At 34.5% G+C, this 23,146-nt stretch overlaps 1 protein-coding gene across 1 annotated transcript in view; it reads right to left on the bottom strand.

The window, feature by feature from the left end:
- Window positions 1–6,093: 6,093 nt before the first annotated feature.
- The window catches only part of LOC149082185 (protein MEMO1), a 37,264-nt gene continuing 20,211 nt past the window's right edge, over window positions 6,094–23,146 (bottom strand). The window contains exons 4-9 of the mRNA XM_089235699.1: window positions 22,721–22,833; window positions 21,204–21,315; window positions 20,041–20,177; window positions 16,513–16,589; window positions 11,700–11,804; window positions 6,094–8,422 (exon numbers count right to left, since the gene is read on the bottom strand). Of these exons, the coding sequence (XP_089091825.1) occupies window positions 8,285–8,422; window positions 11,700–11,804; window positions 16,513–16,589; window positions 20,041–20,177; window positions 21,204–21,315; window positions 22,721–22,833 (682 nt within the window). The 3' untranslated portion in view covers window positions 6,094–8,284. The remainder of the gene's footprint in view (window positions 8,423–11,699; window positions 11,805–16,512; window positions 16,590–20,040; window positions 20,178–21,203; window positions 21,316–22,720; window positions 22,834–23,146) is intronic.

The following is a 23,146-nucleotide window of genomic DNA, read 5'->3' as shown; positions in this document are numbered from 1 at the left end:
ATGAAAACTATCATAAAGGCCTACATATATGCGCTATTACATATAATACTGGCAAAATTAAAGAAATGGCAAACTAATGTAGAGGCATATACACGTCTAAAGCTAGGGAACCACGGTAACCAAAGTAAACATTCCGAAAGTGATTGTTGAGGCCGAGAAACCATTGTTGCCCGAGTTTTTCGCCCATTTCGGGCATTTGCCCATCTCTGACAAACTTTAATGTAAGCCAGCCTATCGTTCAAGTCGGGTCCCATTTGGTATTTATGCAAAATTTGGCGATGACAGATCTAAAATTGTAGATTTGTTAGAGAACACACACAGAAAATCAATTTTATATATACAGATGAGAGGGAGAGATGGTATCCTGTAGTATGAACAAACACAATTACGGCAGATGCTTTATTTGTTAGAAATTCCACAAAATAATGTGCACGGGATGCATGTACGGTTAATGGGAGTGGTATGAAGAGTATTTATTAAACTGTGAAGCAGGATATATTTTTTGTAAATTTGAATAAATTGTTATTTCTGCGATCTTCATATCAAACATCATTGATTTCAAGATCCTCCGTGAGAAAGGTAATTTATCAGTCTAAAGAAAAGTGCTGTTAACTTTTTTCTTCCAGCTACGATATTGCTATACTCACGATTTAATCCTATATGTATATTATAGTTTTTTCCTTCACATGATGAAAGGAGGAAGCATGAGATCACAAAAAAAAAGACAGGTAGACCGCCCCCCACAGAAGGTGTGTGAATATTCAAAGATGGATAATTAAGTAAGAAAACACTATATATGGTCGAACTTTGTTAATTCGAAGCTCAAGTATACTGCAAAAAGTTATTATTCAATTAGTATTATAATTAGTATTATTATTCAATTAATCTGTACTGGATCCGTAAAACGACTAGAAATGCACAAGTTAGGATTCATAATCGATCTTCAGTTGCTACATTATTCCACTGTTTTGGAATCAATTACTGTAGAATTTCTTGCCACACTTAAAGCCTGATTCACAGGAACAGTAACTGATCATCCAGTTACCAAACTGTTCACTAATTTCCCTGATCATTTCTATGGTACATATTAGGGAAATCTATTTTCATTAGAATTTGTTAGAAGAAACTGTTCTGAAGAATCTGTATTCAATGGTTGAACAACACATATCAACTGGCACACAATTTTTCTGCATCCGGCTGAACGATGTTTTACCTCCTTTGCTTACAAGCCATTGGCAAGAAATTCAATGACCTCTTTTGACGAATCACTGATAAATATGGTAACATTGTCTCAACCTAACCACACGTTAGAAAAGGGGAAAAAATGAAAGGATAAGTTGATAAGTCTATGCATGAGTAGATTTCTCTTTTCACCCTCACTCTGTTGTTTTCCGCTCTTATATGTATAGAGTAGAAGGATGCATCACATGTGGGTGGAAAAATCACTAATATAGGAGTGTATAAAAATTATTCTAAAAAATATATAAAAAATTACAAATGAACAATTCTATCTATACGGACAGTCGTTTTTGAAATAACTTACTGGTAATTGCAAAAGTTTTGGCAGATTAATTCACTACAGATAATCTTTACGAATTTAGATTACGTGGTTTCTCCGGTTTCCAATCATCTAAAACAGGTGATTTTTTGTGTGTGAGAAATAAGTTGCTAAACAATAAATCCAACGGAATAGGCAAATTAAATTTTGACATACGAAACGTGCCGCTTTCAAAGAAGTGCTCGAATCTTATATAAGCCATCATGAAACCTGGGATTATCTTTAGGACTTGCACGATAATTCTTTACACGCTGCTCAGTGGACAAAATGTTAGCATGGATGTTCGCAGAAATTAAGGTAGAAAACGGCACCTAAATTCAGAAAAGTATCTTTTAAATTTTATTTTAAACTGCTGTATAATAAATTGGTCAGCAACCTATAGTACTGAATGATTAAGGTAGAATAAATTGGATCGAAAGATGTAACATCCGATTGGTTGGGGATTTTCCCTGTCTATATTTGCTTATATTTGATCATTTTTATCGTAAAAGTCATTTTCTACACACGAGGGTTAATTATACCGACCTACAAATTATTGCTGATTCCCAACGGCAGCCTTTTCTATGTTCACCGAGAGATCAGTGCGCTAACCCCTCGATATGGGACTCCCTGCAGTAGCAATCTTTTTCTGTGGTCATATCGACATTTCTGTTGTACTTCTGCATCAGGAAATTTTCTGACAAGAACGAACCGGGTGTTGAACTCGCGACACTTCTACACATGCTTTGGTACTTTAGGTGAATACCTTATCGACCTGGGCTATACCGAGCCCTACATTTGCCCATACTAAAATCGTGATTTTTTTACCCATCCAACTGGGAAATACTTAAAATAATTGAATTAAGCAAGAAGTTCGACATTAAATTAAATAGAAAACTCAAGGGGAGTTTTCTGTAATTCGAAATATCGAAAATTGGGATTAACCAAGTTCCACTATAGTTGAATAAAGTTGTGATGAAAATCTTCCCTGAATTTCCTAAATATATCACTTAATTTTTATTCACTGCAGTTCCCTAAACAGAATCTCAATTGTTTCTAAAAATTCAAATATCCATTGAGGAGTGGCTTAATAAGACTAGCCGAAATCAATAAACATCTTTCCCCCCTTTTATATCCTTAATTTGACATATCCCAAACACACGGTGCAGGGAGTTGGGTAAGAGGAAAAAGTTTTATTCAATCAAACACTGTTGCAAATTTAAGCCCATGAAACTACTGAACGTATTTTTGTGTGTGTCATAAATAAATTTCAGCATAGAAAGTTTTCTCAGATCAGTTTTCCTTTCATAAACGTGAAGAAATAAGATAGTTGCAGTCATCAAGACCTTCTTTGTCTATTTTAGGAAGAAATGGGGGAATGTCTCGAGATTGAAGAAAACATGATAAATAAGATGTCTGAATTTTCTGATCAATTTAGATAAACACAAAAATTTTACGCACAAAACTGCTAATCAGACTCGAGCACACAGTGAAACACAACACTAAAATCCCATCGAATAATTACCTGTAATGTCTCAAACCCAAACTGGTCAAACAAGAAGTTGGTGTGCTGACCATTTGGTTGCAAAACAGCTTCATTAATAAATCAAATTTTCTGCACACGTCACTGTGTATACAATATACTTACTAGCAAAGTTAAATACTGGTTTTAGAATAAAAAAAAGAACCACTATGTAAATCTCTCACAAACAATTGAAATAAAATGTATCAAAATTTATTGTAAAAAAACTTCTATGCCTGTTGAATAGAGATGGGTGATTCGAAGCTTTGCTGCGAATTTCAACTGATTTTTAAATGAAAAACAGGCATAAAATAAATTAGTTATACTCAGTGAAAAACTAAACTATATATATAATATCCATCTGTTTTCTTTCATGGCGAAATCAAGTTATTTCCAAAACTTGATTTCACATAAGATCAATTTCGGTTCAAACAGATTTCACATTGAACTCAGAGAATTTTATTATCAACAAACTTCTCATTTATGGATTTCATAATAATAGTCGGGCAAAAGAACAGATCTTATTTTCAGAAGTATAAAGCATTTACAAAAAACAAACACACACAAAAGGGGGAAAAAATGCTGCTAGTTACTATGTAACTAACTTCTTTGGTTTGATATGAAATATAAATATATAGGGTAATTGCTTAATTCCCCTTGCAGCATTCTACTTGCGAACCATTGATCTTAAAGACACTTCCAATTGGAAAAATCCAAATAACGAGTAAAACTCACATAAATCATTCATATTGCAAGGGGGTTGTATAGTTATAAGAATGAAAAAAATTAACTTTTTATATGGACACCCTATCCTCAAAAGCCCAATTAGAAAATATTTGTCATCTCTCCCAAGGCCAACAAAAACGTTCTACATTTCTAAGTGCAATATTTACAGAAATATTAGGGTTCAAAAATTAGAGGAAAGTTGGGGAACGAACAGGAAAAATATAGGGAAAGAAGCATTGTCCTATATTTTAGCTGATCTTTCCCAAATTTTCTCTTCTAATGTCTCAGTGAATATTCCACTTAGAATCGTGGATTTCTTTTACAATTTTTTTTTTTTTTTTGCCTCAGGAGACACAGGGCAACAACTTTCTAATTGCATTTTTGAGGACACTGTATGTTGTTTTGTTTTTGATAACTACAGCATAGCTGCCAACTTTTGAAAATGAAAATTCGGGAGATTTTCGCGCAAACCCGTATTTTATGCTAAAACCACTCCCTAATAAATACAATAGGGATTTTTCCAAATAAAATAGTCATTTTCCAAACATAAAAGTTAAAGCGTAGGGAATAAAATCCCTACTCAAAAACTGAAGTCAAATTAAAATAGGGATTTTACACACATGGAAGTTAAACCCTTGGGAATAAAACTCCTACGCAAAAAACAAGTGAAATTGGAGGCCAAAACTTCAATAATATAAAAATAAATATTGTGTTCAATCAGAAACGCTGTGAACAAACATTCTGCGCGAATGACCCCAAAATCATCGGAAGATGAAGGAAAACACCGTCAATTTTTGAAGAACACTGACTTTTTGTAACGCTTGCTTGATGGTTTTTTTTTTTCATTTCACGAGTGATGATGGCAGTCTTTCCATGACCGATTTTTATGTCCGTAACACAACTTGTACAAAAAGGAAAAGTCGGCCCTCTTCTGGAATGTTTGATGAAAGGAAATTCATCGGAATAAGTATCTTTAAAATTGATTAAATATGTTTTTGCTTATCAGTATTCATGGTTTGTTATATCGCACGTACGTAACTTCAACAAAAGAAATTTTGACCATATACGCGTCACTATAATCTTCAATTATTATCCAGGACTATTGGCTGCTAAGCCATTTCCCTGCAGGATAAGACAAGCAACTTCCTTGTTACCATCAGAGGGTTTGTAAAACTTCCTTAAAAAGGGAATTTCCCCATTTACGACGTGTGACGACATTTCGAAAGGGAAAAAAAAGAGGCTTGATGCCCCACAAGAAATTTCTTAGGGATTGTTTTCATAAGCGGGGATTTTTTTTAATGAAGTAGGGAATGTTTAGGGACAATTAGGGATTTTTGTAAAAATTCGGGAGATTTAAGAACTTTTCGGGAGGTCGAGCGATGAAGTTAAAATTCGGGAGATTCCCGAAAAATTCGGGAGACTTGGCAGCTATGCTACAGTACCCCTTGCAACATGAATGACATATCTGAGTTCGACACATTATTTGGATAATTTGTGTAATTGGAAGTACGCCTTTAAGATCAGTGGTTCACCAGTAAAATGTGGTAATGGGAATTAAATAATCACTCGGTATGTTAATGTATATATGCTGCCTCTCCATATTACACCGCAACTATCTTACAGATGACAAAAATGAAATCAAATGAAATCCATAGCTGTATTTAAAATATAAGGTATGTGCATTTATAAAAGTTACCAGTACACAGAAACAAGCAAATGAGGGTGAAATTTCCAGGAAACAAAAATTTACAAAGTTTTTGATGTTTCAGATACATAAGTTGTATTGAAGGGGCAAAGTACTAAAGAAATGGTATTGTTCGAGACTTGTACAACTAATTACTCACTATAATTCATTTTTTGTATTTATGCAAAGCTTAAAATCAAGTTTCTATCTTCACAGAATTTTTGCATCATGAACGATATAATTTTATATCTCATTATTTTTCTTTTCTTTTTCCTTCAAAGAAGGTATGTAATGTTTACAGTTATCTCTGCACTACTATGCCTGTGAAGCATTTCAGTCAGCACAAAACCATATTTTTCTGGTGAATATTCTATTCAAAGTTAGAGTAAATTGGTTTACTTCATTTTACGCAAGGTTTTGGAACTTTAAAAACGTGGAGTGAATAGAAAACTTACCATAATTCCCTGCATATGCAAATTTTGACACTTTGAGAAAAAATGTCATTGTATGGTCAGCAGTGGGGTGTATATTCTAAATATTAAAATTTCATTCAACAGTAAATTATTAAAGGATGAAGGTGTGATCAATTCTTCTACTCGCATCAACAAATTTTTTTTTATAATTTAATTTCAGTCATTTCTGTTCCAACATCTCAGAGGGGGAAAAGATCATTCGATCATTTTTGTCGCAGCACAGTCATTTTCTGTACACAAGGGCTAATTAGACTGGGACCTACAATTTATTGCCGATTCCAAACGACACCCTTGTTTTCATACTCATCAAGAGGTTGGTGTGCTAATTCTTCTCAGGGGATTCTCTGCAGTAGCAATTTTTTCTGCGGTCACGTTGCCATTTCTGTTGTACCCCTGAGCCAGGTAAGTTTTTTGACAAGAATGAACAGGGTATCCAACTCACGACCCCTCTAAACATCCTTCAGTACTTTAAGCGAGTATCTTATCAACCCCTGGGCTACTGTGCCTGGGGGAAAAAAGCTGCAGATAAGATGCAGCTATATGGAATCCTAAACCAGGAAATTCCGATATTCTTTTAATGCAGTGCGGTTCTCAATCTTTTTTTGACTTGTGGAGCACTTTTTAGTATACGATTTCTCTATGACAGAGCCCTGAAGGACTCTTTTTTATTAAAATTTATTGAATTTAATATTTATTTTATTTCCCTCGAGTGGCCACAGAGCACCTTGGGAAGTGCACACAGAGCACCGGTTGAGAATCACTGTTTTAACGTATAATGCTGCGGTTCTCAACCACGCTCCGTGTGCCCAGGGCCTGCTCAAGGAAAATAAATCAGTAAATTTGATGAATAAATAAGGCCTACATGGGATCCACTCTATAAAAATTATATACTAGAAAAGGCCCCATGAGTTAGGAAAGGTTGAGAACCACTGATATAGCAGAAGATACAGTAGCCCTTAAATGTCTCTAAGCAATGAAAGTGACTGTGTTATATCTAAAACTTCAATAAATAACTGATGCAACTTCTTGAGAAATTGTGTATCGCAACTCAGAGAGATGATTCCTCATTAAATATGTTTGAACTATTTTTTCTTTCATTAAAAAATAATGAGACAAAAGAAATTAATATCAAATTTTTCATGCAGTTAAAAGGGTTACAAATAAGATTCCATAAATTCAAGTAAAAAAAAAATTAAGTGTATCACAATAATGTTTTCTATAGCAAAATACAGGTAATCAAGTTTGTGTGAAAAAAATCATTTTCTGGCAAATAAAATGTTTTCTGCTGACTGTTCAACCATCATATTTTAGAACTTTTATATATTTAACTTGCTATAGTGACAGCTATCTTTAAGTGTAGTCACAAAAAAATATCAGAAATGTTGCTGATTTACCGACGCCTAAAAATTCCTAGCTTTGAATAAGCAAATTATTGAGAGGAAGCTTTAAATAGGACAGTGAAAATAACCAAGAGGCTTTAATCTTGTAAAAAAAGTTATTAACTGAAAGCTTGTAGGTCAATCCCCTATTCTGAAAGTATAGCAGTGCAAAAATCTGTCGTCTTTGAATAGATAACGAGTGAAAAATAATTACACACATTACTGTCACTTCACTGTAACAGATTGGATTACAATGCATATGCCAAATGTCACGATTTTTTTAAGTAATTACACACGTTCATAGAACTACAATTCATAAAATATCAAAATTGCAAAGCACACTTTCAAACTTTACTGCTGGTTTTCCACAACGTTAGTGCACAAAATATATAGATATATTACTGTTCAAAGATTCGATTACAGGAAGCTGCGGAATTTTGTAGCATAAAAACAAATTATGTTCTTGAATCATGATTTGGTAAATGCAAAGCTTCTTTTTTTATACATAAAGTGGAGTTTTCCTGGTTTCAAAGTTTAAACTGCGAGCCAATTGGAAATATAATTAAGAGTTTAGTCTTGGAATGCCCAGTGTATTTTTATCAACACATTTTTCTCCAAATTAATTTATCACTCCCCTGATGAAAAAAATGACAAGTACATAGGGAGAAATGAAAACAGACGTAAGTTATTCAGCAGAAGAACAAAGGAATATTTGTAACAATCTTCAACAAGGGGCTATATATGCATACAAATATACAACCATAACCGTAATTGGAAATACAAAAAAAAAAAAAAGAGGTAAAAAAATTACACATCACAGAAAAAAATATTTTTGAATTTGTATTGAAACTGGGATATAATAAAACGTCACTAAACACAAAATGCACCAAACAAAATAAAAAAAAAAACGGGGTAGATATAAAATTTGAATACACATAATTCATAAATGAAGAGGATGATTTATCAGGCAATCACGAGAGCAGCAGCAGCATAACTAACTGAGGAGTCGTAGTTGTTAAGGCACTTGCTTGACTGAGCATACTTCAGAAATTTTAATGAAGGCTTTAGACCGTTCCCTACCTGCTGGAGAGAATATATCGCCTAGGGAAGGAGAATACAATTGTTCTCTTATTACAGTAAAATTTTGAAGGAAAAAAATTATTAAAACTATGTAAGAAAAATATGAATCAATCACAGGAAATTTTGCTTCACTGCAGTGGTTCTTAACCACTTCTTAATAATAGGGATTCATTCCCTATCATTAGAATCTACTCATGAAGACACACAACAGAAGTTCATGTATCCACAATCAAAACATCATTTATTATTTATCTATATAGTCTCTGTTATTAAAGTTAAGGAAACTTTTTTTTTCTGATCGTTCACCTGGCAAGCTGTTTTTGTTTTAGTTTGACATTTCATAACTCTTCATGCCACGATCTACTTCGAAAGGTTTTCCTAGGAAACAGATATTCATTCACAGTGTGTAGAAATGGCTGTTAGAAGACTTAAAATAATGATACTTTATCAGTACTAAATGATATTTCAGACAATAAATCTGAGATTTACGATGCAAACTTTGACAATGAAGACCATGATTATCTGCTATATCTACTGGAAAGAGAAAAGTAGTGATTCCTTAAATGACCGGTGTGAATAACCTACCCAAAGAACTAAATAGTGCAAATAAAAAGGCACCTTCTAATGTTAAATTTAATTATGTGCTGCATAATATGCTTTAAAGACAACTACTATATAAGCTAATTTCAAGAGCTTGCTTATAACATACACTTTGGTATATAACACACAGTTCTGGAATCGCCAAGGGGTATCTTATAAGCAAACTCCACTGCATTTAAAACTGAGTGATAAACAAGATTCTTAAAAAGTATTATGAGCTGCAAAAATGTAATCAGTAAGAAGCTGCCTCACAGTTAGGTATGCTGTTCAATATTTTGAAACAAAGACATTTTATTTTGGATCCAGTGAAGGAGTGTAAAAAATTTTATCAAGGAAGCACCTAAGCCACTGAACGCAGCTGATACTCCCAAAAAACTTTGGTTATTTTTACACAAAAGGAGCAAAGGGGAGGAAATAAGGAACATCATAGAACTTTTCTATACTTATTAAAGAAAATGATTAAATGATCAAAAAAAAAAAAAAAAAAATCAATGTGTGTATACGATATACTACTAGGTTCAAAAAGTTCTGAAACTTATTTTACTACGGAAGAATAAGTACAAACAGAACCATGTGGTATATCCTTTGAAGTAACAACCCTGTGAAATTACACATTTTTGGCATTGTTCATGAAAAAGATGTAAATGCGGATTGTCAGGCCCGTCATTTGGGGGGGGGGGTCAGGGGAGGCCTGGTGCCCCCCCCCCCTAGACCTTTGGCTTTTGAAAATACACTAAAAATGGTATATATATATATATATATATATACATACATAGAGTAAATGTTCTTTGCCCCCCCCCCCCCCGTAAAAAGTTGAAATGACGGCCCTGCGGATTATAAGCCTTTCTTTAATCTTCCAGTGCCTTCATTGCTGCACTTCTTTGGAACTTCAGAGTCATTACCACTTGAACAAATTCTTTATCCAGGGAAAAAGTTACATGGGACAAGAACAGGGAAATAGGCTGGTTGAAGAGTTACTGGTATGCAATGTTTTGACAGGTAATTTGGCACCAGGTGAGACCTGTGAGCTGGCGAATTATTGTGATGGAGAACCCATAACTTGGTTTTTTAAAGATCTGGTTGCTTGAGTCTCACCAAATCATGCAGACATTTAAAAAGTCACAAATCCCTCCCAGTGACAGATTATTAGTCAAAAAACATAACATTCCTATATTTCCCAGCTAATTTCCTTGATCTTGTGAATCTTTCCTCAGATAAAGAATTGGCTTAAGGAGAAATAATTCTCAGATTCAGCGAGTAGCAATAAAGACACTGAAGAATGTGACATTTACAACTTTATATGAAAAATGGCAACTATCGAGCCTTCTATCAGCAATTTATAAAATCTTCACCAAAGTAGTGACATATAGGCTTGAATCCAAATTGGATGAAGTTCAACCAAAAGAACAAGCAGGATTTAAAAGTGGATTCAGTACAATGGATCTCATCCAAACAATCAGGGAACTTATAGAGAGACACAAGGAATATGAATTACCATTGTGTATGGCCTTCATAGATTTTGAGAAAGCGTTTGACTCTGTCTTCACATCTGCTGTTGTTAAAGCTTAGATGCAATTGGGGTAGAGAAGACTCACATCAATATCATCAAGAAAATATATGACAAAGCAACTGCAATAATTCGTTTGGATAAAGGAAAAGCAAAGATTAAACTTGGAAAAGGAATCAGACAGGGTGATACTATATCATCAAAACTCTTTACCGCTGTTTTAGAAGAAGTATTCAGAAAACTGGACTGGGATAAAAAAAAATTAAAATAAATGGAGAATTTCTCAACCATTTGTGCTTTGCAGATGACATTGTTGTTATCAGCAGTAATCTAGATGAACTAGAAGAAATGATACAAGAACTGGTGAAGGTAAATATTCAGGTGGGCTTGAAAATGAATCGGCAAAAGACCAAAGTTATGTTCAATCCCTTTGCATTGAAGAAGACAATCTCGCTCAACAACACAGAGATAGAAGGAAGCTATGTATACCTGGGACAAGAAATTACGATGGACAACGGAATCGTTAATGAAATAAACAGAAGGATCAGGATTAGATGGAATACTTTTGGCAAAAACTGTGTAATTCTGAAGAGTCACATGCCATTATGCTTGAAAAGAAAAGTTTTTAACCAGTGTGTGCTACCAGCACTGATTTATGGAGCTGAAACATGGACACTCACAAGAAAGACGATACAAAGGCTACAGACAACACAAAGGAGCATGGAAAGATGTATGCTGGGCATCACAAGGAGAGATAGAAAACAAATCACTTGGATCAGGAACCACACAAAGGTATATGATATCATGGAAAGAATTAAACGTTTGAAATGGAAATGGGCTGGACATATTGCAAGAAGACAGGACAACAGATGGACCACAAGTATTCTAGATTGGTACCCCCCGTGGTGTTAAATGTCCGAGAAGGCTTCCCCTCGCAAGATGGATTGACGAGATTAGGAAACTGGATGGCTAAAGCCTCAGACAGAGTAGAATGGAAAAATTTAGAGGAGACCTTCATCCCGCAGTGGATTGAAAATGGTGGTTGTTGATAATGAAAAATGGCCAAAAATGCATAATTGCACTGAATAGTTACTTTGAAAAAGGAAACACCAAATAAACAGATCCTATATGTACTCATTCTTCAGTAATAAAATTAAGTTTCAGGACTTTTTGAATGCAGTATATACATACATTTAACAGCACACCAATAGGATGACGTCCGCAGATTGTATTGCCATACTTCTTAAGGTATGCTGTGAAGCCAGTAGGAGACATTTCTTCTATTACATTCATACCCTAAGAGAAGAAAATCTATTTTTTTGGTATTCATTATGAGAAAGATTTTCATATTTTTTATCACACTACTAAATATGTGAATAATTTGAATAACTAGTACACACAAAATATATAAGTCAAGTCTGCTTAGACAAATAACAAAATGGGATATCATGAAGTATCATTAACAAAGAATTTTTTCCCGCCCTTGTAAACAACTGATACCAAAATAATGCGAAAAATATTGAGGTATTCATATGATTTATTGAGGTCATTTATGAATTATATATACCTCAATATAATTCATAAATGACTATTGATCATTTATGAATATCAGATATAACAGAGTTTATGGCAAAAATCAAATTTTATTTTATAGGATTAAATTCTATGAGATAAGAACCTTAACTTCTGTTAAGGTTTATTTTTGGAAGTGAAACTTGTAAGTCTGATGGATATAGAACTTAAATAGAACCCTGGCTATAAAGTATTGACAGATGATGAAATCATTGCCAGTGTCATTGATGACCAAGACCCTTGCAGCGGCGACCATGCTAAAAAAAGACCATCCAGCAAGGAAGCTTTTCACTGCCTTGAGACGGCTATGAAATGGTTTACAACAAGAAGGATGTGATGCTAACCAACTGCTGCCTTTAAAATGTTTGCTACATTTTGCGGCAAAAAAAAACCCAGTCCCAGCTCTGAAGCAAAAGAAAATTTTGGACTCTTTTTCCTGAACTGTAGGCCTACTTCAACGACCATTTTGAACTTGTCAAACTAGGTTAATCAGTTCTCTGTGTTATTTGTAAGACATGTGATAAAAAATATATACAATTTTGTATTTAATATCACTGTTTTTTGTTTCATACTGCTCCTATGACACTGGTAAAAAAAATTTCTGTGAATGATTGGTTATCCAAAAACTCAGATGGCGAACACCCCCAGTCCCTAATTTTTTGGGATAATTGATGCTCTACTGTAGTTGTTTTTTGACCTATGGCCCATGGGATGATTCTCATTTACTACCATTGCATGAATGGGATATTTAGTGTTGTAAAATCGTAATTTATTACTTTAATTTTTTTTATATTCAAATTGTATTCAAATTTTATTGGGGGAGGAGGAGGATTGTAATTGACTTTCACAGTGGGGGGGACGACGACATCAAGATGTTGGGAAATACACTGCTGTATATTATCTCCATCTGAGAGAGATAATACAAGTTGTGTCTGATCTTTAATGTATACTAGCTGCAATACCCAGCACTGCCCAGGTTTTCTTCAATTGCTGGAAGGATTAAAAAAGTGATTAAACCGTTATAATAAACTATTGTACTGACAGCATAAGAGAAGTGACAAACCATTGTAAAGGCACGTATGCATGACTGAAACGCATTGTTAGGGAACACAGAGGGTCTGGGTACCCAGAACGGGGCACTGGACAGATATCTTCATGGGGAAATTGACAGGTTTCATTTTGAGTCGAGGATGAATACTTGCTTTTCATTGCGCTGCATTGCTTATTGTGATGCACTGCAAATAATGGTGCACCACATGCTATATTGCTCATTGTAATGCAGTGTTTAATGCATACTGAGGTGCATTGCATACTATAGTGCTTTGGTTATTGCAATGCATCACATAATGTGCTGTATTGTGAAATGTGGTGCATTGGGTACTATGTTGCATTGCTTATTGGGGTGTACTATATTACTGATTACACACATTACTTATTGTGATGCTTTATGTGTTGTAGTGCACTGAGTGCTGTATTGCTTATTGTAATGCAGTGCTTATGGCTTATTATGGCTCATTGCGTATTACGGTGCTTTGCTTATTGTGCTGCATTGCTTATTGTGGTGCACTGTAAATATTGGTCAATTATGCATTACGTATTTTAGTGAATTATGTGCTGTATTGCTTATTCTAATGTAGATCTTCATTGTATATTGTGGTTCACTGCATATTGAGGTGCATTGCTTATTGTGCTGTATTGCCTACGCCAGCACATTGCTTATTGCACTGAATCGCAGATGGTGGTGAATTGCATATTGTAATACAGTGCTTTTTGCGTATATTATGGTGCCTTGCTTATTGTGATATATCACGTTTTGAAGCGTATTTATGTGCTACAGTCCTGTGACTCAAAGATCCAATTAATTCAACAGGCAATAATTAGTGAACAAGGCATGTTTCAGATCAAAACATTTACCACCACAACATACTTTAAACAAGTTACACGTTAGAGTTTGATAGAAAACATGTTAGTTCTGAAATGGACAACTACACTCTGATGCACAAAACAACAAGAAAGGTCTCACCCAATACAGCCGAGGATCAACTCCAATTATCAAGGAGACATCATACAGCTACACGTAAGTCCTACGTCGGGAACGAAATGTCCTGTTTTCAAGTGAGGTGGATGATATTGACCACTTGAGAAACCTCATCTCAGGAACCTACAGGAAACAGAGCACCTTTCCGAAGTGGCACAATTTGTTGACTTTGTTGTGTGAATCACTTCCATCGATGAAACATGCTATCGACTATCAGCACAACGTTGAAGACCCAGGTAGAACAAAACTACAGGCTGACATATTATTTTAAAGATTATCTGACCCTTTCAAGGAACCACTTTCTAACTGACTATCAATTGACTAGAAGATTATATTTGAAACAACTACCCAGACCAGTGGAGTAGCCTAGCTTAGATCACCCTTTTACGACATTAGCAACATCACAACGTCATCATCAACTAGTTATTAGTAGGGGTTAGTCACCCATCAACCACACTGAGTGAAGTGAGTAGAACGAACTGTTCGAAGTTGGAAGATTGAATGCCATGCTTCTGGTTTATCCAACTCGGTGCACTGAAAGAACTTGTTTCTTCTGGCGCATCGGGAAAACTATGATGTCAATCTGTTGATTTGCATATTCTGACACAATAACAACTATTTTGGATATTCTGTATTTTTGGTTGGCAACAGTTCGATAATCATGAAGGGAGCCAGCTGGACTTTACCCACAATATCGGTAAGGCTACTGAGGGTGAGACCAAGACAATGCATTATACATAACCAGTGGAAGTCCACAGCCCTCCACTAATTAAACAAGGTAATAGAAAACAATTATTTCTTTACAATTAATAATCACGAACATTGAACTTAATCACAAAAAGTCATTCTGGGTCTTTGCCTGGGGGAAGGACCTAGTGTTAGTTGGGGGGGGGGGGAATATCGGGGCATCAGTAACACGCAATGTGAGGCCCAAAGGGGCAATACGTTAAAGTTTTATGTTGCATTACGGTGCCCTGTAAATAGTGGTATATTTCTATATTTCGTGCATTGCATATTGTTATGTATTGTGGTGCATCGTATGCTGTATTGCTTATTGTAACGCAGTGTATATTGCTTATTGTGGTGCATTGCTTATTGTAACGCAGTGTATATTGCTTATTGTGGTGCATTGCTGATTGTTATGCATTGTGGTGCATTGCTGATTGTTATGCATTGTGGTGCATTGCTGATTGTTATGCATTGTGGTGCATTGCTGATTGTTATGCATTGTGGTGCATTGCTGATTGTTATGCATTGTGGTGCATTGCTCATTTGTTATGCATTGTGGTGCATTGCTGATTGTTATGCATTGTGGTGCATTGCTGATTGTTATGCATTATAGTGCATTGCTGATTGTTATGCATTATAGTGCATTGCTGATTGTTATGCATTATAGTGCATTGCTGATTGTTATGCATTATAGTGCATTGCTGATTGTTATGCATTATAGTGCATCACGCGCTATATTTCTCATTGCAATGCAGTGCTTATTGCATATTGGGCTGTATTGCTTATTGCATATTGGGCTGTATTGCTTATTGCAGTGCACAGCAAATAGTTGTGCATTGCTGATTATAGTGCATCGCTTACTTATCGTATTCTAAGTGTGTGTTGCGTATTATTATGCATTACGTTTTGTAATGCATTGCGTGCTTATTGCGTATTGTGGCATATTGCAGTACATCATGCTTATTATAATGTCGTGCCTACTGCTTATTGTGATGCACTGTGATGTGGTGAATTGCTGATTGTAGTACATTGCATATTGTTATGCATCGATGTAGTATGTATTGCATATTGTAGTGCATTACATATTGTGTACTGCATATTGTTATGCATCACATATTGTTATGCATCACATATTGTAGTGCATTGCAAACTAGAATTTGTTTCATTTAGTTGATGACCTTTGATTGTGCATTCAGTGAATTGAGATACGTGCATCATGTGTGTGTGATACTGAGTTGCCACCATTCATTCACTTTGATGAGGGGGGGGGGGGTCTCAAGAATAAAAGAAACACTTTTCTCTACAGAAAATGTCAATCCATGAAGTTAATTTGGGCTCAACAACCTTTCATGTCACAAACACAGATTTTTGGTGTTTGTATTTTTTGCTTGTAGTTCATTTGTAGTTTATTCATTAATGCTGAATTAAATTTGAGCAATTAGAAGAAAAAGCAGTTCGGTGATATGAAAATATGCATTCTTAATGATTAACAAGATTTGTTTTAATCAATAAGCAGTGAGTTGATTTTAATTTAAAAAAACTGATAAAAAAAAAAAACTTTTTTTCATACCTTGTCATATTCTTCAATTCACTCTTGAAACATAAAAAAAATTGATAAAACTTTTCCTTATAACATTATAAAGTTGAAAATATTTTACACATTACCATCTCGTCCAACTTTTCAATAGACTGATATATCTGACCCCAGGACTTATCATAGAACTGATAATGAAAACGAGCACCTATGAAAGGAAGCAAATGACATGAAAGGTGCAATTTTTTTTCACCTTCATATAAAAATAGCATATTCAAGAAACAACTCATGAAAAAACATTATTTCAAGCACCATTCAAGACCAATGTAAGATTATGTTTAATGTTTGATTCTCACCCATTTTTCATGAGAAAAATCAGACACACATTGCATTTTTTCACTCACCACAGTTATAGTAGAACCTTGATTAATCAGCAAGAGACTGGATCACAAGTCACTCTAAAAAGAACTTCAGTTGGCAGAGACAATCCACAAAAATGTTAAAGAAAGATGCTGATCACAGTTAAATTTATTTTGTCTGAGGGTAGCTTTCAGTTTTCCTAGCTTAATCCTAGATGCCACTTTGTAACAAGTAAGCAGTTTACAAAGACATATAGTACTACTCTTTTCCTGAAGCCTAGTGAAGATTATTAGGAGAAAAAAACAATCTTATAAAGTTTGATTTCAACTTTAAACGTGAATGGTTGTTGGTTATGCAGTAATTGTAGAGTAATGCATTGCACTGAAGAAGAATTGCCATGTCTGAAGCTTCATGTACGCCACACTGACTGTCACAAGTTGAATTTGTTACGGCCCAACCAGTTTGCTTGTGGAAGACACCACCCAGTTTTTACCGAGAAAAAAAGCATTAGAGATGGAAAAAAAAATTTGGGGCATGTGGCTATATGAACAAAACAAAAATTGTTCCATCAAGCTTGTCAAATCTGGCTTCTTGCAATGTGTATTTTTATTTTCAAAGCCATTTCTCAGTCAATTTCCAAATGAGATTATTTCCATTTCTGTTTTATGTCGGTTACACTTTTGTACAGTAATTTTTCTAATATCATATTTTATGATGATTCTGCTGGCTTATTCACCATTTTGCACATCACCATAGTTTCTGCTATTCATTTCCCCATTGAAAAAAAACACACTACTTCCTTTTATTTATTTCATTCATTACTGGAACTCGCTACAGTAAAAGAGGTGTCACCAGCTGACCTTTGCTTGTGTGTGCCTTAGTAATAATCGGTGCTACTATATTATATACGCTAATAGGTGCTATTATATTACATACGCCATACTGAAGAGCTAATTCTAGATAGTTGGACAAAGAGACAGCCATGCTTCAGCTTCAGACGAATGTTCCCATTTGGGAACATCAGTTTTATTAATCAGAAAAAAATACTTTTGTTCATGAAACCACTATTTTTTTCCCCTAAACGTGCTACATTCTAAACTTAATTTACAAAACAAAAATTTCAATCATTTCAACATATATGCTATGAATATCATTTTTTTAATTGCCTATTTTTAAGAAAGAATAAAATTTATTTTTTGTTTTTAATCTTAATGTTGTTTCAATGGACATGGCAAGCCCAGGAAACATACAGGGGATTTTTTAAAATGAATTTTTTGATTGATATGTACCGAAGAATCAGGAGTGGAAATAAAAGAAAGAAATTATAAAAATTAATCCAAATCTGAATTTGGCTGGTAAAAAGATAAAATCCAGATTTGCTCAGCTGAAGGTTGATGCACAAACCAAAGGTTTGCCAGGTGGCACACTGTTATTGAATATATACAGTAAACTCTTCTTTTGAAGACAATAGGGGAGAAAATTTTTTTATCTGTATAATAAAGGTGATGATTAATCAGGGGATTTATTATACAATAAAACCTTCCAACAACGGGCACCAATGGGACCATTAAAAATGTGGCCGCTACTAGAAGTGGCCATTTTATTTCAGGAAAGAAAAAAACTGAAATTTGTGATCTGTATAACATACAAAATGATAATCTGCTTTGTAAGTGATTACAATATAATTATATAATTGATTTTATAAGAATTTATTTTTTTGGCACTGTAATATAACAACTGATTAACTGACAAGACTGCAACTAGAAGGGACCAGCAGGGGCCACAAATTTAACCCTTTTAATTCTCATCCAATATACAAGGAGCAAGCATGTGCTTTGGCATGCCTGCCCAGATTGACCTAGCATCTAGCTGCAGCCCTGTTTATCAATCTACAGTGCTATTTTGGCATCCTAAAATTTAGGCTTGCAGTGCTGAGGTATATAGAACACAACAGAAACGGCAAGAAAAACTGACACAGACCAGACGGTGTACCAGCAAATCTAAAAAGAGTTCTTCATTCCCACTCATAGTCAACCAGACCATGCATGCCCAACCCTCCATTACGCGCAGGCCAAATTTGGCCCTGGAAGTCATCTAATGTGAATCTCTCACCTAATTTTGTAAAAATGCATTAAGTAACACATTGTTTGAGTCCACCAACTGGCTGCCTTAGCTTTTCAAAGCCGCCTAACTAAAGTTGCGATGTACAGGCCCTAACTGAACAACACATTTTCAGATCACTTCAGAGGCCCACAGCATATTTACTGTGAATATTTTATTACTACAGCATATTTACCCACTACACATTTGCAGATCACTTTAGCATTTATATTTTTACTTCAAAAAATGGAAGACAGATGGCAGCATGAACACAAACAAGTGAAATTCAACAACATAAATACATTAGGGCCACACATACATTCAGAACACACATGTGCCAATTCGTTAGAAATTCTGTAGAGGAATGTGTACGAGGTGCATGTATGGTTAAGTAGTAGATCACTTTAGCATATTTGCAGATCACTTAAGTGGCCATGGTACAACTATATATTCCTTAAGTGGCTCTTTTTCCTTCTCCACTGGCTTCAATATGCCCATCTAGCATTTATACCCAGGCAAAGAAAGCATACATGATTTTTTCTCCATAGAGCTTGAGGGGAAAAAATCCCTTGAAAATTATTTTCCCTTATAGTGATATGCTTTTTTTTCAGACTCCCTGTCCAAAGTGGCCGTTGTTCAGAGATAGTTGTTCGGAGGTTATCTGCAATGTTAAGTCTATGGGAAGCATTAGGTTCCAACAAAATTTGCCTGCTGTTTGGAGATTACCATTGTTCAGAGGTGGCCATTAGAGAAGGTTTTACTGTATGAGGGAAATTATTATTTGGCTGTAAGAGAGAAGTTTCACAGTACAATCATTTGAGACAACTCAAAAATTATATTGCCACAGGAACAAAGTATCTGACTACAACTTTCGCGTTCACATTTTGTAGTAAAAAGTTGAAAAATCTGTTCCGCAACTTGATGAAATATTATATGCAATATATCCTCTATTTTGCAGATACTGGTAGAACAAAAAAAATTGTCTGTGGCAGAGGGGTGACCATTAATCAGGGGTTTGAAAAGCATATTTTTATTATACAAGGGAAAATTATTATTTGTAAAAGAGGGGTGACTACATCTGAGGGGTTTTACTGTACAATGAAATTATTCTTTTCCTTGCCATTTCAATTAATTTTTTTTTTCACAGTAAAGAAAATAACTGAAATCATACATGTCAAAAACACACTTGTAATAGTTACCCCAGTGACAGAAGTCTGACGAAATCACAAACAAGTTCTCAGGGTCAGCCAGATACTGACTGAAGATCTTGCCATAGACACCTTCACGGTCAGTAGTTAGCGAACCCACCATAACAGGCACAATGGTAAAGTGTTGGCTTTGGGGAAGGAATAAAAATTCTTTAAAGTCAACTCTTAGATAACTAGATATCAAACATAGAAGTACAATAAGGATAGAAAATACTGTTCATGATGCCCAGTAAAGACAACAAAAACTCCAAGATTATTTACACAAGAGTTGATAAAAATGTTATGCCATAATTGGAACAAGGAATAGGGGGTGTTATTGGATATATAAGAAACTGTAGTGCATACAACTACTACTACTAAATCACACATGCACCTCATCCACATATTACTTTACAGAATTTCTAATGAATTTGTGCATGCCAGAATGTGTGCACATGTTGTGAACCTAATGTGAAGTTTGTTTCTATGCAATGCTTGTTATGTGTAGCACTGCTATCTGCCATCAAATTTTCTAATTATGAGTTGTAACTCCATGGTTTTAACAATGAGTTTTCCAACCATGTAATGCATATGCATACTTTGTTAGCTCAAACTTTCCACAACAAAATATGGTTGTGTGCCCAAGGAACAGCTGACTGAGAGCAACAAACGCCCAGTGACTGATTTTGCTGATTACACTTCCCCATAGTATAACGCGAAATTCACAAGTTTCCTGAAGGATATGTTGGCCATCTCTTGAGCTTGAAATCACAGATATTCATGTCCAAAATGCAGACAAAAATTCCACAAGTGCATGAATATTATATGATCAATACCATAATAAAAAATGGATATGAAATTGAAAACAATTCTGAGATAAACCAAATCTACTTCTGCAGTAAGTGAAGCTTGATACACTAGCTCCTTCATGGTGTTATACAAGTGAAAACGTTTTTGTAGTCCTAAAAATGTGAACGACAATAAAAACTGCTCCATTCAAAATAAAAATTCAAAAAATAAAGAAATTTAAAAGATTGCCTTACTGTTATTACTCTAATTTGAATAGTTAATTTGTGATTAAAACGAAATACACGATCCTGTGTAACAGCTTTATTTCTGTCTATTTATTTAATGCAGACTAGCAAAAAAAAATAATGATTAATCATTTGTATTACTTCTCCATGACTTTTGCAACATACGGCAGGTGCATTTCAATGCTGTGTTCATCTTCATCAGTCAATAGAGTCATCTTTTCAAACTGACTTGTATTGTATAACTCCTCATAAACTGTAAAAATTGAAGATTGGGATGGGGGGACAAAATGTAATTTTATGCATAATTCAACTAATCATATGAAAATAAAATTAAGGTAATAAAAAAAAAATTAATTACTTAAAGGTTTTTCTTCCAGATAAAAATGAGCCAAAACACTCTTTTTCTAACACCATGTTTTTTTTTCACAATTGTTCCTAAGAAACTGAATAGAATTCGAGTGACAAATACAGAAGACTCCATTCATGAATAAAACTAGTTGGGAAATTTTTTGCATGAGTTTCACAAGAGCTTGAGCAGCTCTTTCACACGATTTATTATGATTTAGACTAAGCCATTCGTCATGATCCGATATGAAATTTTTTTATTACAAATAGGGTGTTGTTTTGAAGTGGTGACAAACTCAGAAGGGTAATATTAGGCATCAAGAGGAACAAAAATTGCCATAGAACATGATAATGCAAACCACGTTTAGTCAGTGAAAATAGCAAAAATACTCATGAAGGGTGCTGACGTTGAGTGGGATAAAAAGACCAATAATAAGTCAAAAAACATTTATTTGACAGCATGATTACAACACAGCCTGTGGTGTGCAAAATTAAGTAAAATAATGAGTACAAAAAAGTAAAGTAAATAAGTAAAAAACCATTTACTTGACAGTATTTTTTGGTACTCATATTTTATGGTTTTAGCACCTATTTCACGTTTTGCACTTATTTTACATACTTTTTTGTAATTTATTGTACTTTATTTTGTACACCACAGGCTGTGTTGTAATCCTGCTGTCAAATAATTTTTTTTCTACTCATTATTGGTCTTTTTGTCCCACTCGACATCACAACCTTCATGAGTATTTTTGAAATTTTTCCAACTAAATATGGTTTGCTATACCACATTCTATGGCAAATTTTCTTCCTCTTGATGCCTAATATCAAAGCCTCTGAGTTTGTCTCTATGTTAAGATAACACCCTGTATATGAGTGTCAGTGGCACCAGCTGTAAAGAGAGCTGAGGAAAGATAATTAAAAGCAGTCCCTTATTACATTGTGCATTCAGATATTTGGAACCTTTTAATTAGAACCAAAGCTAAAAATTTAATTGACATTAGAGCCAATTTAATTGGCATTTTAAGTTGCCAATTATATCTTACTTTTTCTTTGTCTCCTGGTATGAGGAGGAATGGGTTTTATACAATAAATTCCGTAGAAAGGGGACTTTCGAAAATTATAACCTGGGACCAAAAATTTTTTTAGGCCAATTCGATTAAGAATAAGGTTGATAAATCACTAAACTAATTACTTTAACTTTTTTCATCTCCAATTACTTAAACGTGTAAAAAATTTCATCTGCATAGGTAAACAAACAGACCATATGGGACACACTCGACACATAATCTGTCCACACATTTTTGGTCGCTTACTTTGCTGGTCAATTGTCAAATCTCGGAATGGTGTTCGATAGACTTTCACAGGTGACAAGGCACATCCACTTAAACGTACATGGTGAGATGGACCAAGAATGAATACTCGTTTTCTGTGCAAAGGAAGAAAAGTATGAATCACATGATCATGTATTATGAAAAATAATAACAATGATAAATTAAGTCAAGAACATTTGATTAGCACATAAGTATGAAAATTATCATTGAATAGCTAATTTGATGGCACAACTTATACCTATTTTTCTCTCTATCCAGTCAAGAGAAAAGATTGATATGTCATTATGGGTGAAATATCTGACTCGAAGATTGAATAGACATATTTTTAAGATACATAAAGTTGAATTAAAGGTAATTAATAAAGAATTTGTTTAAGAATATTTACATTAGAGCTCAACAAATGCTTCC

This window comes from Pholcus phalangioides, unplaced genomic scaffold (genome assembly GCF_987345545.1).
Source record: "Pholcus phalangioides strain wild (caught in Gottingen) unplaced genomic scaffold, Ppha-v1.0 ptg000009l_1, whole genome shotgun sequence".
In the NCBI taxonomy this organism is placed as follows: domain Eukaryota; kingdom Metazoa; phylum Arthropoda; class Arachnida; order Araneae; family Pholcidae; genus Pholcus; species Pholcus phalangioides.
Note: the sequence above shows the minus strand (reverse complement) of the source record. Positions and strands in the feature narration are given on the sequence as shown.